Raw genomic sequence first — 12,919 nt, 5'->3', positions numbered from 1 at the left:
CAAATGGATGTCGAATCTGCATTTTTGAACGGAAAAATTGTATCAGAGGTTTATGTTAAACAACCAGAGGGTTACGAAGATGGTACTAACCGTGTATGTAAACTTAAAAAGGCTCTATATGGCCTGAGAGAGAGAGTCCTAGAGCTTGGTACGAGTGTTTAGATAGATACCTTGTAAAACTAGGATTTAAACGAAGTGATCACGATTACTGTTTATTCAGTATGAACGTGCAAAATGATAAAATTTATTTAATAGTTTTTGTAGATGATATGTTAATCTGTTGTAAAGATCAAAGAAATTTGAACAATATTAAAAAGCTGTTGACTGATAGATTTAATGTTAAAGATATGGGGAAAATTAAAACGTACTTAGGAATAGACATCGAACATGACGAGAAAAATAGTGAAATGTCATTGAGTCAAAGAAATTATATCGAGTCGTTAGGTAGAAAATATAAACTAGAAAACACAAAGTTATATAACACTCCAATGGAGCAAAATTTAAAGTGTGAGCCAGCACACACGTTATGTGAGAATATTCAATATAGAAATTTGATAGGAGCGCTTTTATATATAAGTACCGGAACGAGACCCGATATAAGTTACAGCGTAAATTACTTAAGCCGTTTTCAGAATTGTTATGATAATAACCATTATAAATACGCATTAAGAATTCTAAAATATTTATATCTAACCAAAGATTTGAAGTTGAACTTTAAGAAAAATGAAAAACATGAAATACTAGATTGTTTTGTTGATGCGGATTGGGCAGGAGACCCTATAGATAGAAAATCAACTACAGGCTATATCATAAGAATGTTTGGTAATGTAATAGAATGGAAATCCAGGAAACAAGGTAGTGTGGCCAAATCCTCTACGGGTGCTGAGTATGTCGCATTATCTGAATCAGTGAGTGAAGTTTTAGCATTGGGAGAATTATTAAAAGACTTTAATATTGAAATGAAAGGGCCAATTAAGATTTACGAAGATAATATAGGAGCAGTTGATATTAGTCACTTGGGAAACTTCACAAAAAGGTCAAAGTATATAGAGGTACACTATCATTTCGTAAACGAAAATTATGTAGCAGATAAAATTGATATCGAAAAAATAGACTCAAATGAAAATATTGCAGATATATTCACCAAGTCTTTGGGTAGAAATAAGTTTGAATATTTTAGAAAAGAAATGAGTTTGTTTTGAAAAGAATTTATAAATTGGGCTATTTATGACCAAAGATTATTATATTGTTTTTGAATTTGTATTTTAAATTTAAGGAGGTGTGTTGAGAATAGGCGTAAATTTAAAATTAGCGCGGTAGTATACACTCAGTCAAAAAAGTCTCCGTACAGTACCATATTTGAACTTCAACTATGTATAACTAAAAAAGTATACTTGATATCAAAATTTTTAATGTATTATTTAAAAGTGCGTTCTTCCATTAACTCATATACATGCACTTATGTAAATCCTATAATTAGTTTTGCTATACTCAAATGTTGAATACAAAGTGAACGGATATAGCGTCAAATAAGTTTCCGTACACTATCATAAAAGTTCGTGTTGTCAATAAACATATTGAGAAACTCGAGTCATATGATTCGTGGAGGTCATACCTTCCTTCAGTTTCCTATGATCAAGCAGAAAGTACGGATCAAATTCATAATAACGTACAAAAATGGAGATACCGGTTCCAATTCGCGAACTAATTATAAAACTACGAAAAGATGGAAAATCCTTAAGAGTAATTGCAGGAATAGTGAATAAATCTCGTTCTACGGTGCAATACATTATTAATAAATATCAGCAAACAAATTCTCTTGAAAATCGCAAACGTACCGGTCGTCCAACAAAATTAGAACACCATCATGAGCGTGCAATTTTGAAAGTTATACGCAGTGAACCGAAAACAAGTGCTCGCAAACTTGCGAATATGATTCACAATGATTATGGTGTTAAGGTTGTTCCTCAAACTATACGCAATGTGTTAAAAAAGTCGGGGTATAATGGTCGTACAGCAAGAAGAAAGCCCTTTATCAGCAAAATAAATAAGCAGAAGCGTATGGATTTTGCTAAAGCCCACATGTATAGGCCAAGGGAGTTTTGGAATTCAGTAATATTTAGTGACGAATGCAAATTTAACCTGTTTGGGTCTGATGGACGTGTAAAAATTTGGAGGATGAAAAATACAGAAATGGAATGCAAAAATCTGCGTGCAACCGTAAAACACGGCGGAGGGAGCATAATGGTATGGGGTTGTATGAATGCTGCAGGTACAGGAAACTTGGTATTCATCGACGGTATTATGGACCAAGATGTGTATTTGAATATTTTAAAGGATAATTTGGACTATAGTGCAAGAAAATTGGGACTGGATCGGAGATTTATCTTTCAGCAGGATAATGATCCAAAGCATACCGCACGACGAGTTAAGGAATGGCTTCTGTATAATACGCCAAAACAGTTGCACACACCACCTCAATCGCCGGATATTAATCCAATAGAACACCTATGGGACGAAATAAAAAGGCGTTTACAAAAACATAATATTAAAAACAAAACAGAACTGAAAAATGCGATATTACTAGAATGGAATAGTATTACGAGTGATGTGACAGAAAAATTAATTAATAGTATGCAAAAACGAATGTTTGCCATACATAAAGCTAAAGGCGGTCCAACTACTTATTAATGTTGCGAAAAAAAAAGAAAAAATTCTATTATTCTATATTTCTGTCTTTTTATGTTCCTGTACGGAGACTTTTTTTGTTCTGAATTGGTTATGTTTGCATATATGTTTAATTTTCTTGTTAAATAATAATCGTATGACAATAGCATTTGCCACGTGAATAAAAAAGACAATTAAAAAAATAATTGCAGAAGAATTACTCATTTACTACCACGTAAAATAAAATTATTAACCATTTAAATAGTATGAGTTAGGTGTACGGAGACTTATTTTACTGAGTGTAGTATGCGTACAGCGCTCAGTGTGTAAGAGAGGGGAACTAGAACAAGACAAAGCACTGCGCGTAGAAAGCCCGAGAATACGGTCCTGTTCCTTTGTAGACGTCGTATAGAGAAGACGTTAGAAGACGTGTTACGTATAAAAGTGTATTAAGTATATATTAAATAAAACATGTTAATTATCCACGAATATTAACACAAACCTTCAAGGGTTTAAGGGTTATACGACCGGAATTACCCCGAAGGTTTTACCTAGGCCCATTACGAATCAGCCGAGGATGGGCCTGCCATACATCTGGCAACCAGACTCGCCTGGTCCGATATCGTCTTGCCGGTAAATGGCCTTGGTTCGCGACGGGTCCAACTATCCCAGGTATACGCACATACAGGTTTCCGCATCTGGCGGACTATTCCGATGACGACCTTCGTCTCCCCTCCATGGGACGTTGTCCTTTGTAGAGGACAAAATAAAAAGCCCTCGGTAGGCGTCGGAGGGCCTCATTGACATCACTGTGTCTTGCTAGTCTGCATTAGATGTATGTATATTCCGCAAGCTTTGAATAAACTCTGTCTTCGCAAATCTGAAACTGGATAGACTTCCTTGGCATCTCCTTTCACCTTCGCCCTATCCACTTCAGCATAAACATCACGAGTTTAGGTATTCTAAGCAGGTTCATTAGAAGAGTCTCTTGATTGTTAACTATGATTCAATGATTGGTACACTTACCCAAAAACAGTGTGGATGCTCACTATGAAAAACTGTTATGCATACTACTTAAAACTGTTATACATACTTTCAGTATCAGATGAATGATAATGTGATATCACCAACGTACTAAAGGACTAAAATGTGGAAACACTTTTGTTTTTTCAATGATCGTCGCAAAAAATTGTTCTTACTTGAAAATGGATGGTACTATGGTATTGAGTTGTAAAAGAGTGTTAAACAGAGCTGCAATGCAGCCCATAAAAAATTAGTAGAACGGTGAAATAAAGAGTAAACTAGAATGTTTTCGTGTAAAATTATTTAAAAACAGTTCGAATATGTTTTTAAAGTCATCTAGTAAAAATCCTATGGTGCGGAGGTGGGAAAAATATTTATTCATGAAAGAAAAATTTTTTAATTAATAATAACTGTATAATATATGAAATAATATATGAAAAAAATGTACGATTGTGTTGATCACAATATCTCATTATAAAATTAATGTTCAGGATGGTCGCTTTTAAACTTCGATATGAAATCTGTTTGTTCGAAGTTTTCCGGGTTTTCCATTTTTTACAACTAGAATTTGCAACTACAAAATTGGAAAAAAATAAAATACGTGTAGCGACCATGGTGCGTGCAAATGTTGGAATTTTCGGACGCGGAAATTCTATCCTTCCCAAGTGCGTGCCGTAGGAGGTCGGGTTGAGGGCCTGGTCATTTAAATGACGATTGCCAGAACCTCCTCGGCCCGACCGTTACAGCATCCTCAAGAATAACGTTCCCGGATGCAGTTGTTTTGGGGAAGGAAACTTTCTCCATGCCCTTGTGGGGTGGAGAACTTCTCCCCTTATTTTAACGGTTTTCGGGGACTTTATATACGCGCCTTCAGGAAGCAGGAAAGGCAGAAAGCTACGAATGTTCTGTCTTGACGCATCCCGTTACGTTTGCGACCCGTCGATTCCTTGTGATATTGTAGCATTTTCTCATTGACGCCTTCAGTATATTAAACAGTTTTTTAACCCTTAGCACTCGAATGGCGACTGTAAGGCGCCACTAAACATTGCTGTATCATTATTCAAAATATTTTTTACATTATTAAATGTGTTTGTATTTAATAAGTTACTAAACACTTCGGTATTGTACAAGTAAATTGCACCATTTTTGTATATATAACATGAAAAAAATATTCAGAAGGGAAATATACTAGGTCAGAAGAAATGTTTCGTTTTGGAATTAAAATAGCTTCGAGTGCAAAGGGTTAATACCAATACGAGTTACAACATTCTTCTCTACCTAAATATCCTAAATACGTATCATTACAATTAATATTATACTTAATTTATATTAATTAGAGATTTTGTATATAAGATTTATATGTTAGTTGCATATTTCATGTAAAGCAATTAAGCTATACGTTCTAGTCTTGGTTAAAAAAATAATATGCGTTCGGCTTTATGCTAAAAGCTGCTCGGTTCTGTGCCATGTAAAAACGGCGACGTCACGAAAGTGGGAACGCCGAAACCCCAGGCGTGAGCACTCTCCTAACCTCTCTGTACAAAATGATTGACGAGTTGCGTCTGTGATGTTATGACTATATGTTCAAATTATATTTTTTTATTTGATGTCTTTATATTATATATCTATGATTATCTTTATCAATACAATATTCATAAATGCGGATACCACGTTTTCAAATTATAGATATACAATTTTTATCTATCTCGAACGTAAATAACTTTACGCATACATTTATTTTATACTGTTGGACATAGTTCAAATTGTGCATTTGTGTTTAAAATCTGCATCGGCGGATTTCTCGTCGCCGTCTTCATTATAATTCGATTCCCCGAATTAACCGTTTAATCCGGGTATTATTGCCACCGACACCGGCGTCGTGCATGAGCGATCACGCATCGGCGTTTTTGCCCGTCGCCGGTAAACACCGTCTTCCTCGCGCGACAACAGTCAGCTGTTCGAATTTGTAAACACTGGCTCTCGTGCGATTCTCATGCACGCGCCGCGCGGGCCGTTGGTTGTTTTCCAAACTCCGAAATCCACTGCCTCTACCCTTTGTTCCCATCGCAGCCCCGACCGTTGGGACGCCGTTAGGACGTCCTAACGAACGGGCTGCTCTGCCTCATCCGTGCCTATTTCGAAAACCCCACTCCTCATCCTGCCGAAACCAACGGCCCGCGTTAGTATAAGTAGACCTGCGTTTCCGAAACGGGTCTCCTTTTTGACTCCTGCTCGTGATCGACTGATCCTTGCATAGCGCTGATTTATTGTCTTTACGATCGACTGATCGCCGTCTAATACAAGTGTCTGCGGGCTTCGCGTTCACTCCTGTACCGTTACTGTTACCGTTCGTGAATATATCTCTTGTTTTCATTATATACTCTCTCGTTCGTCACACTATCCTCCTTCCTTACGTATTTCACTTTTCTTTCTCTACTGCACCTTTTCTGAGTCCTTCTGACTCAGCACTTGGCTATATTCCGCAACATTTGGTCCTTCGAGCCGGATACCTTTCCACCTTTCCATCCACGCGCACTTCTCCATCTCTTTTCTTGTATACTTTTCCTTTCTCTTCTTCTCCTTTCTACTCGTCATGGACTCGCTTATCGCCCATCAACACATTCTGTTCGGGCGCATCGCACGAACCGTGGACAATCTCCGGAAGCAGGGCAAAGCGAATATCAACAAGGGGACGATTTTGGCCAAATTGTCTTGTTTGGACCAGGCCTGGGCGCAGTTTCAAGACCGCGACGCTCAAATCATCGCCTCCACTACTGAGGAGAACCGTCAGGTGGACTACTTCACCGAGGACTTCTTCGACCAAACGCAGGATGTGTACTGCAATCAGAAGGGAATTCTGTCCACGATGCTCGAAGACGTCGAGCAGAGTCAGGCACCCTCAACTGCAGGACATCCACCCACGCCAGGGCCCAGACCTCGATCGTCACTGCCACGGATCACACTGCCCACGTTCTCCGGTCAATTTACTGACTGGACGCGATTCCGGGACCTCTTCATGTCCTTGGTCATCGACGACGAGGCCTGGACGGATGCAGAGCGCTTCCACTACCTGTCGGCGAGCCTCACCGGGGAAGCAGCGCAGCTGATTCAACGGATTCCCGTCACTGCCGCCAACTTTGACCAGGCCTGGAAACTGCTAGAGCACCGCTACCAGAATCGACGACTTCTGGTTGCCGCGCAGTTCGACGCATTGTACAACATCAAGCCATGTGTCAATCACAGTGCAACGGAGCTCAAGGGCCTCTTGAACTCCACGTGCAACGCGACGGCGGTCCTGAACAGCCTCGGGGTACCAGTCACCGACGAATCCCACTGGATCGTCCACCATACCATCCGTCGACTGGACAGACACACCTTGAAGGAGTGGGAAAAGTCCCTGGGAAACAGCGTGAATCTCCCCGCCTTCTCGGAACTCCTCGAATTTCTCGAGACGACGACGAGAACTCTCGAGGCTTTCGAGTTCCGTCAGGGGACTCGCACTCCCGCACCATCAAAACCGCCGCCCACGAAGGTCAAGGCGCTACACACCGCCACGGACGCCGCATCGAGGCCTCGGTGCAACCTGTGCCAAGGAGACCACATTTTGTGTTTTTGCAGCGCGTTCCGATCCTTGACCCCTGCAGCCCGTCTCCAAATGGTCACGAGTCGCCGCTGGTGTAAAAACTGCCTCGGTCCGCACACCGTCGGGAACTGTCCGTCGGCAAAGCGGTGCCAACGGTGTGCCCAACCACACCACACGATGCTGCACGAGGCGTCCGACGGATCCAGCAACGCATCGACGGTCGCAACGCTGCACACCACGAAGAGGCTCAACTCCACCTCGGACTCAGGTCCTGTCTTGCTCGCCACCGCCCTGGTCACAGCGACTGCAGGACGCCGGATGGTCACAGCTCGCGCACTGATTGACCCCTGCTCTGAGGTGTCGCTCATCAGCGAAGCACTGGCCCAGACGATGCGACTTCCTCGGACGTCGTGTTCGCGCCTGGTCCTCGGCGCCGGAGGAAAGGCCACAGCAACCTCCCGAGGAAAGGTCAGACTGACCCTGACGTCAACCGTTCCCGGACTCGGACGGTCATGCACGGTGGAGGCACTGGTGCTGCCCAGGCTGACGGCCTACAAGCCCTCTGGTGCCACCCACACTCCGCGCTGGCCCCACATCAACGGCCTGCCGCTCGCAGACCCCAGGGCAACCTCGGCGACACCGATCGAGCTCCTGCTCGGAGCGGATGTGTATCCCCAGATTCTTCTGGAAGGGATACGTCGCGGTGGACAACACGCTCCAGTCGCTCAAGAAACCATCTTCGGGTGGATTCTTTCAGGGCCGACTGCGAGAGGAGGATCACCCTCCCGAATCGTCTCCACTCACACGACCACCACGGACGATCTGGCCGCTCTGGTGCGTCGCTTCTGGGAACAGGAGGAAGTTCCAACAACCACCAGGCACTGGAACGCAGAAGAAGAGGCCTGCGACGAGGGGTTTCGTCAGACCCACTACCGGCAGTCGGACGGACGGTACGTGGTTCGCCTCTGCTTCAAGGACGCAGGCCACGGATTAGGGGAGACGCACAGCGTTGCCCGACGCATCCTGCTGTCCACCGAACGGCGCCTCCAGACCAGTACGACCCTCCGTGACCACTATCACAACTTCATGAGAGAGTACCTGCAGCTCGGCCACATGCAGGAGGTCGCCAGGGAACTCGAGTGTCCCCAAGCGCCGCACTTTTACCTGCCTCATCACGGAGTAATGAAGGGCACGGGCGCCTCCGCAAAATTGAGGGTGGTCTTCAACGGGTCCCGACCATCTTCGACCGGCCGCTCGTTGAATGACCTCCTCTCCGCTGGTCCCAAGTTACAGCGCAACCTCATGGACATCTTACTGAGGTGGAGGCGACACAAGTTCGCTTTCCTTACGGACGTGGAAAAGATGTACCGCCAAATCCAGGTGCATCCCGACGACCGGGACTACCAGCGAGTGCTCTGGAGGGACAACCCGGACCAGAGGATCCAGGTGTTCCACCTCACCACCGTCACATACGGACTGACCTGCGCCCCTTTTCTGGCCATCCGCACCCTGCTGCAGCTTGCGGACGACGAAGAGGAGCAATTCCCACGAGGTGCCGCCATCCTGAGGGAAGCCACCTACGTGGACGACATCCTGTCCGGAGCCGATAGCGAGGACGAGGCCCGACAAACCCAGGAGGAACTCGTCGGAGTCTGCAGGGCGGGCGGCTTCACGCTAAAAAAGTGGAGCGCCAACAGCACCGCCCTGACCTCGCACCTGCCCGACGAGGACCTTGCCCTGTCCTCCACGTTACCTTGGCAGCCAGAGCTGGGATGCAGTGCCTTGGGGCTGAAGTGGCACACACAGTCTGACACTCTGACCTTCAGTTTCCAGGGCCCTCCGACGTCTCCACTTCCGACACTATCGAAGCGGTATGTGTTGTCCCAGGTGGCAAGATTGTTCGACCCCCTCGGATGGCTGGCACCCGCGACCATCCGAGGGAAAATATTCCTTCAGCAGCTGTGGCAGCACCGCCTCGACTGGGACGAGCAGCTTCCATCGACCGCAGCTGAAACGTGGAGGAAACTTTCCGCCGACGCGGCCAACCTAACGTCGCTGAGGCTCCCACGATGGCTGGGCACGGAGCCAGCTACGACCACTCAGCAACTCCACGTCTTCGTGGACGCCTCCGAACGAGCCTACGCTGCAGCCGCCTACATCCGGACCAGCAACCCACACCGGACACAGGTCACTCTGGTTGCAGCAAAAACAAAGACAGCGCCGCTCCAGAGCCTGTCTCTCCCACGGCTCGAGCTGTGCGCTGCAGTACTGGGGGCCCGACTGCTATCCCACCTACGCCGCGAGATGGGACTGCAGTTCGACACGAGTCACCTCTGGTCAGACTCCACCGTCACCCTCGCATGGCTACACGGTGAACCGACGCGGTGGCGTACTTTTGTCGCCAACAGGGTGGCTGAATTCCACCGAACTGTACCGGACGTCCGCCTACACCACGTCGGCAGCCAGGACAACCCTGCCGACTGTGCCTCGCGAGGCATTCCCGCCAGCCAGCTCGCGAGTCACCCCCTATGGTGGCACGGACCCGCGTGGCTCACCGAACATCCCACGACGTGGGACACGACCTCGCCCACGCTCGACACCACCGAGGAGGAGCGGGCCCCGACGACGACCAGCTTCCACACCCGGATAGCCGACACGGAGCACGAGTCCCTGCTGCATCGTTACTCATCGCTGACCCGACTTTTGAGGGTCACTGCCTGGTGTCTGCGTTGGACGAGACGTCGACCAGCTCCGTCACCAGGAGACGTCTTCCCGATCCTGCATCCAGAGGAGGTGAGCCAAGCGGAGGCGCTCTGGATCAAGATTGTGCAGGGATCGACCTTCGAACGAGAGCTCTCTGCTCTCAATAATGGACAACCTCTTCGACCGTCCAGTGCCCTCCGAGCGACGACCCCGTTCCTCGACAACCAGGGCATTCTACGGGTGGGAGGGAGATTAAAAAACTCCCTGCTCTCCTATGACGAGCAGCACCCCATCATTCTGCCATCAGGATCAAAGTTGACCGAGATGATCGTCGAGCAGCACCACCGACGGACACTGCATGGGGGTGTGCAGTTGACCCTGGCATCCGTCCGCCAACGATTTTGGATACCACAAGGACGCCAAAACGTGAAGAAATGCGTCTCCCGCTGCATCAGATGTCTCCGATGGCGGGCGGCAACCGCCAGCCAATTAATGGGCGACCTACCACTCCACCGGGTCACGCCATCGCGCCCATTCACCCACACAGGCGTGGACTACGCCGGCCCGTTCAAATTAAAAACGGCGCCAGGACGTGGCCACAAATCTATCAAGGGGTATGTGGCCATTTTCGTTTGTTACAGCTCCCGGGCAGTCCATCTCGAAGCTGTGTCGGACTACACCACGGCCGCCTTTCTCGCAGCATTCCGGCGATTCACTGGCCGACGGGGACCATGCGCCTCTGTAACGAGCGACTGCGGCACAAATTTCGTGGGGGCTGACCAGGAACTGCGCCGCATGTTCCGGGCATCGTCCAAGGAAGCAGCTGCCATCGCCGGACAGCTGTCCAAGGAGGGAGTGCGGTGGAAATTCATTCCACCAGGAGCACCTCACTTCGGCGGGCTATGGGAGGCAGCCGTCCGCTCCGTGAAGCACCATCTCCGTCGCGTCGTCGGCGACAACGCTCACACGTACGAGGAGCTGGCGACGTTCCTCTGCCAGGTGGAGGCGTGCCTGAATTCGCGTCCACTCCAGGCACTGACGGACGACCCAGAGGACCTGACCCCCCTGACGCCGGGACACTTCCTCGTCGGAGGCCCCCTCCTGGCCACCCCGGAGCCCACGCTGCACGACGTCCCTACCTCGCGGCTCTCCCGGTGGCAACAACTCCAACAGCGGGTGGAACATTTTTGGCGACGTTGGTCCGCAGAATACCTGCACCAAATTCAAACGCGAAGGAAGTGGACAACCACCCAGCCATCCCTGGGCGTCGGGGACCTCGTGCTGGTGAAGTCCGAAGCCACCCCCCCCACGAAGTGGCCGCTCGCACGCATCACCGACGTCCACCCTGGAGCCGACGGCCATGTCCGGGTCATCACCGGTAGAACAGCCACCACTTCGTTCACCCGGCCGGTAACAAAAATAGTCCGACTTCTCCAGACCGGAGAGAACCAGGCATAACCTGCCGTCGCGCCGCGCCGTCCGTCGACATTCCCCCGCTTCCGCGATCTGTCCACATTCGGCGATAGCCGAAGGCGGGCGGAATGTTTAAAATCTGCATCGGCGGATTTCTCGTCGCCGTCTTCATTATAATTCGATTCCCCGAATTAACCGTTTAATCCGGGTATTATTGCCACCGACACCGGCGTCGTGCATGAGCGATCACGCATCGGCGTTTTTGCCCGTCGCCGGTAAACACCGTCTTCCTCGCGCGACAACAGTCAGCTGTTCGAATTTGTAAACACTGGCTCTCGTGCGATTCTCATGCACGCGCCGCGCGGGCCGTTGGTTGTTTTCCAAACTCCGAAATCCACTGCCTCTACCCTTTGTTCCCATCGCAGCCCCGACCGTTGGGACGCCGTTAGGACGTCCTAACGAACGGGCTGCTCTGCCTCATCCGTGCCTATTTCGAAAACCCCACTCCTCATCCTGCCGAAACCAACGGCCCGCGTTAGTATAAGTAGACCTGCGTTTCCGAAACGGGTCTCCTTTTTGACTCCTGCTCGTGATCGACTGATCCTTGCATAGCGCTGATTTATTGTCTTTACGATCGACTGATCGCCGTCTAATACAAGTGTCTGCGGGCTTCGCGTTCACTCCTGTACCGTTACTGTTACCGTTCGTGAATATATCTCTTGTTTTCATTATATACTCTCTCGTTCGTCACACTATCCTCCTTCCTTACGTATTTCACTTTTCTTTCTCTACTGCACCTTTTCTGAGTCCTTCTGACTCAGCACTTGGCTATATTCCGCAACAATTTGTGTGAACGTAAGGCTATCACCTTGGTGTTTACATTTCACTATTGGTCTGTCTACGAAGGAGAGTTAGTCGTCTGTACAATGGCCATGCGAATAACTGAGTCGTCGCCAGCTACGGTTTGTACGAGTCCTTGAACGCTTCGAACGACCAATAGTTTATCTGAACGCTATTATATTTATCATTACGCCGTAAAGGCTTATTAAACAATTCTTTTTATTCGTTTTCAAACCTTTCGGCTCCGTTTTGTTCACCAACCTTTACATATACATTTCCACATACGTATAATTATCATTCGTATTCCTGCAATTTTCTAACACTATTAATACGCATCTCTTTTGAATATATCTTGTAACTGAATTTAAAAAAGAAATTAATTAATATACTTTTACAATATAATCTTAATTGTAAAATTCAAAAAAAGTTAGGAATTGATTAATCAATAATTATGTAGTAGATCATTTTTTACGAGATGTCAATGTACTATATTTGACCAATGACTCAGAATGTAGTTATATTGAAATCTCAAAAGAAATCCATAACATATGATGCATTTATAAAATATTATTTAAAAAGTTGTCATCTTTGTAAAAGTGTCCCAATATTACTGTCGCAATTGGATATGTCATTTTTACAAAAATCTAAAAAATTGTGTCAAGTGTAAATGCAAAGTGCACTCTAAAAATT

At 47.0% G+C, this 12,919-nt stretch overlaps 1 protein-coding gene across 1 annotated transcript; it reads left to right on the top strand.

Moving 5' to 3' along the window:
- The first annotated feature begins 6,283 nt into the window (after positions 1-6,283).
- Positions 6,284-11,434, top strand: LOC143355576 (uncharacterized). Its single transcript, XM_076790505.1, has one exon. It carries the CDS (start codon positions 6,284-6,286, stop codon positions 11,432-11,434), a length of 5,151 nt encoding a protein of 1,716 aa, XP_076646620.1.
- Positions 11,435-12,919: the final 1,485 nt, after the last annotated feature.

This window comes from Halictus rubicundus, chromosome 7 (genome assembly GCF_050948215.1).
Source record: "Halictus rubicundus isolate RS-2024b chromosome 7, iyHalRubi1_principal, whole genome shotgun sequence".
NCBI lineage: Eukaryota > Metazoa > Arthropoda > Insecta > Hymenoptera > Halictidae > Halictus > Halictus rubicundus.
This window is presented reverse-complemented; position numbering and strand designations above follow the sequence as displayed.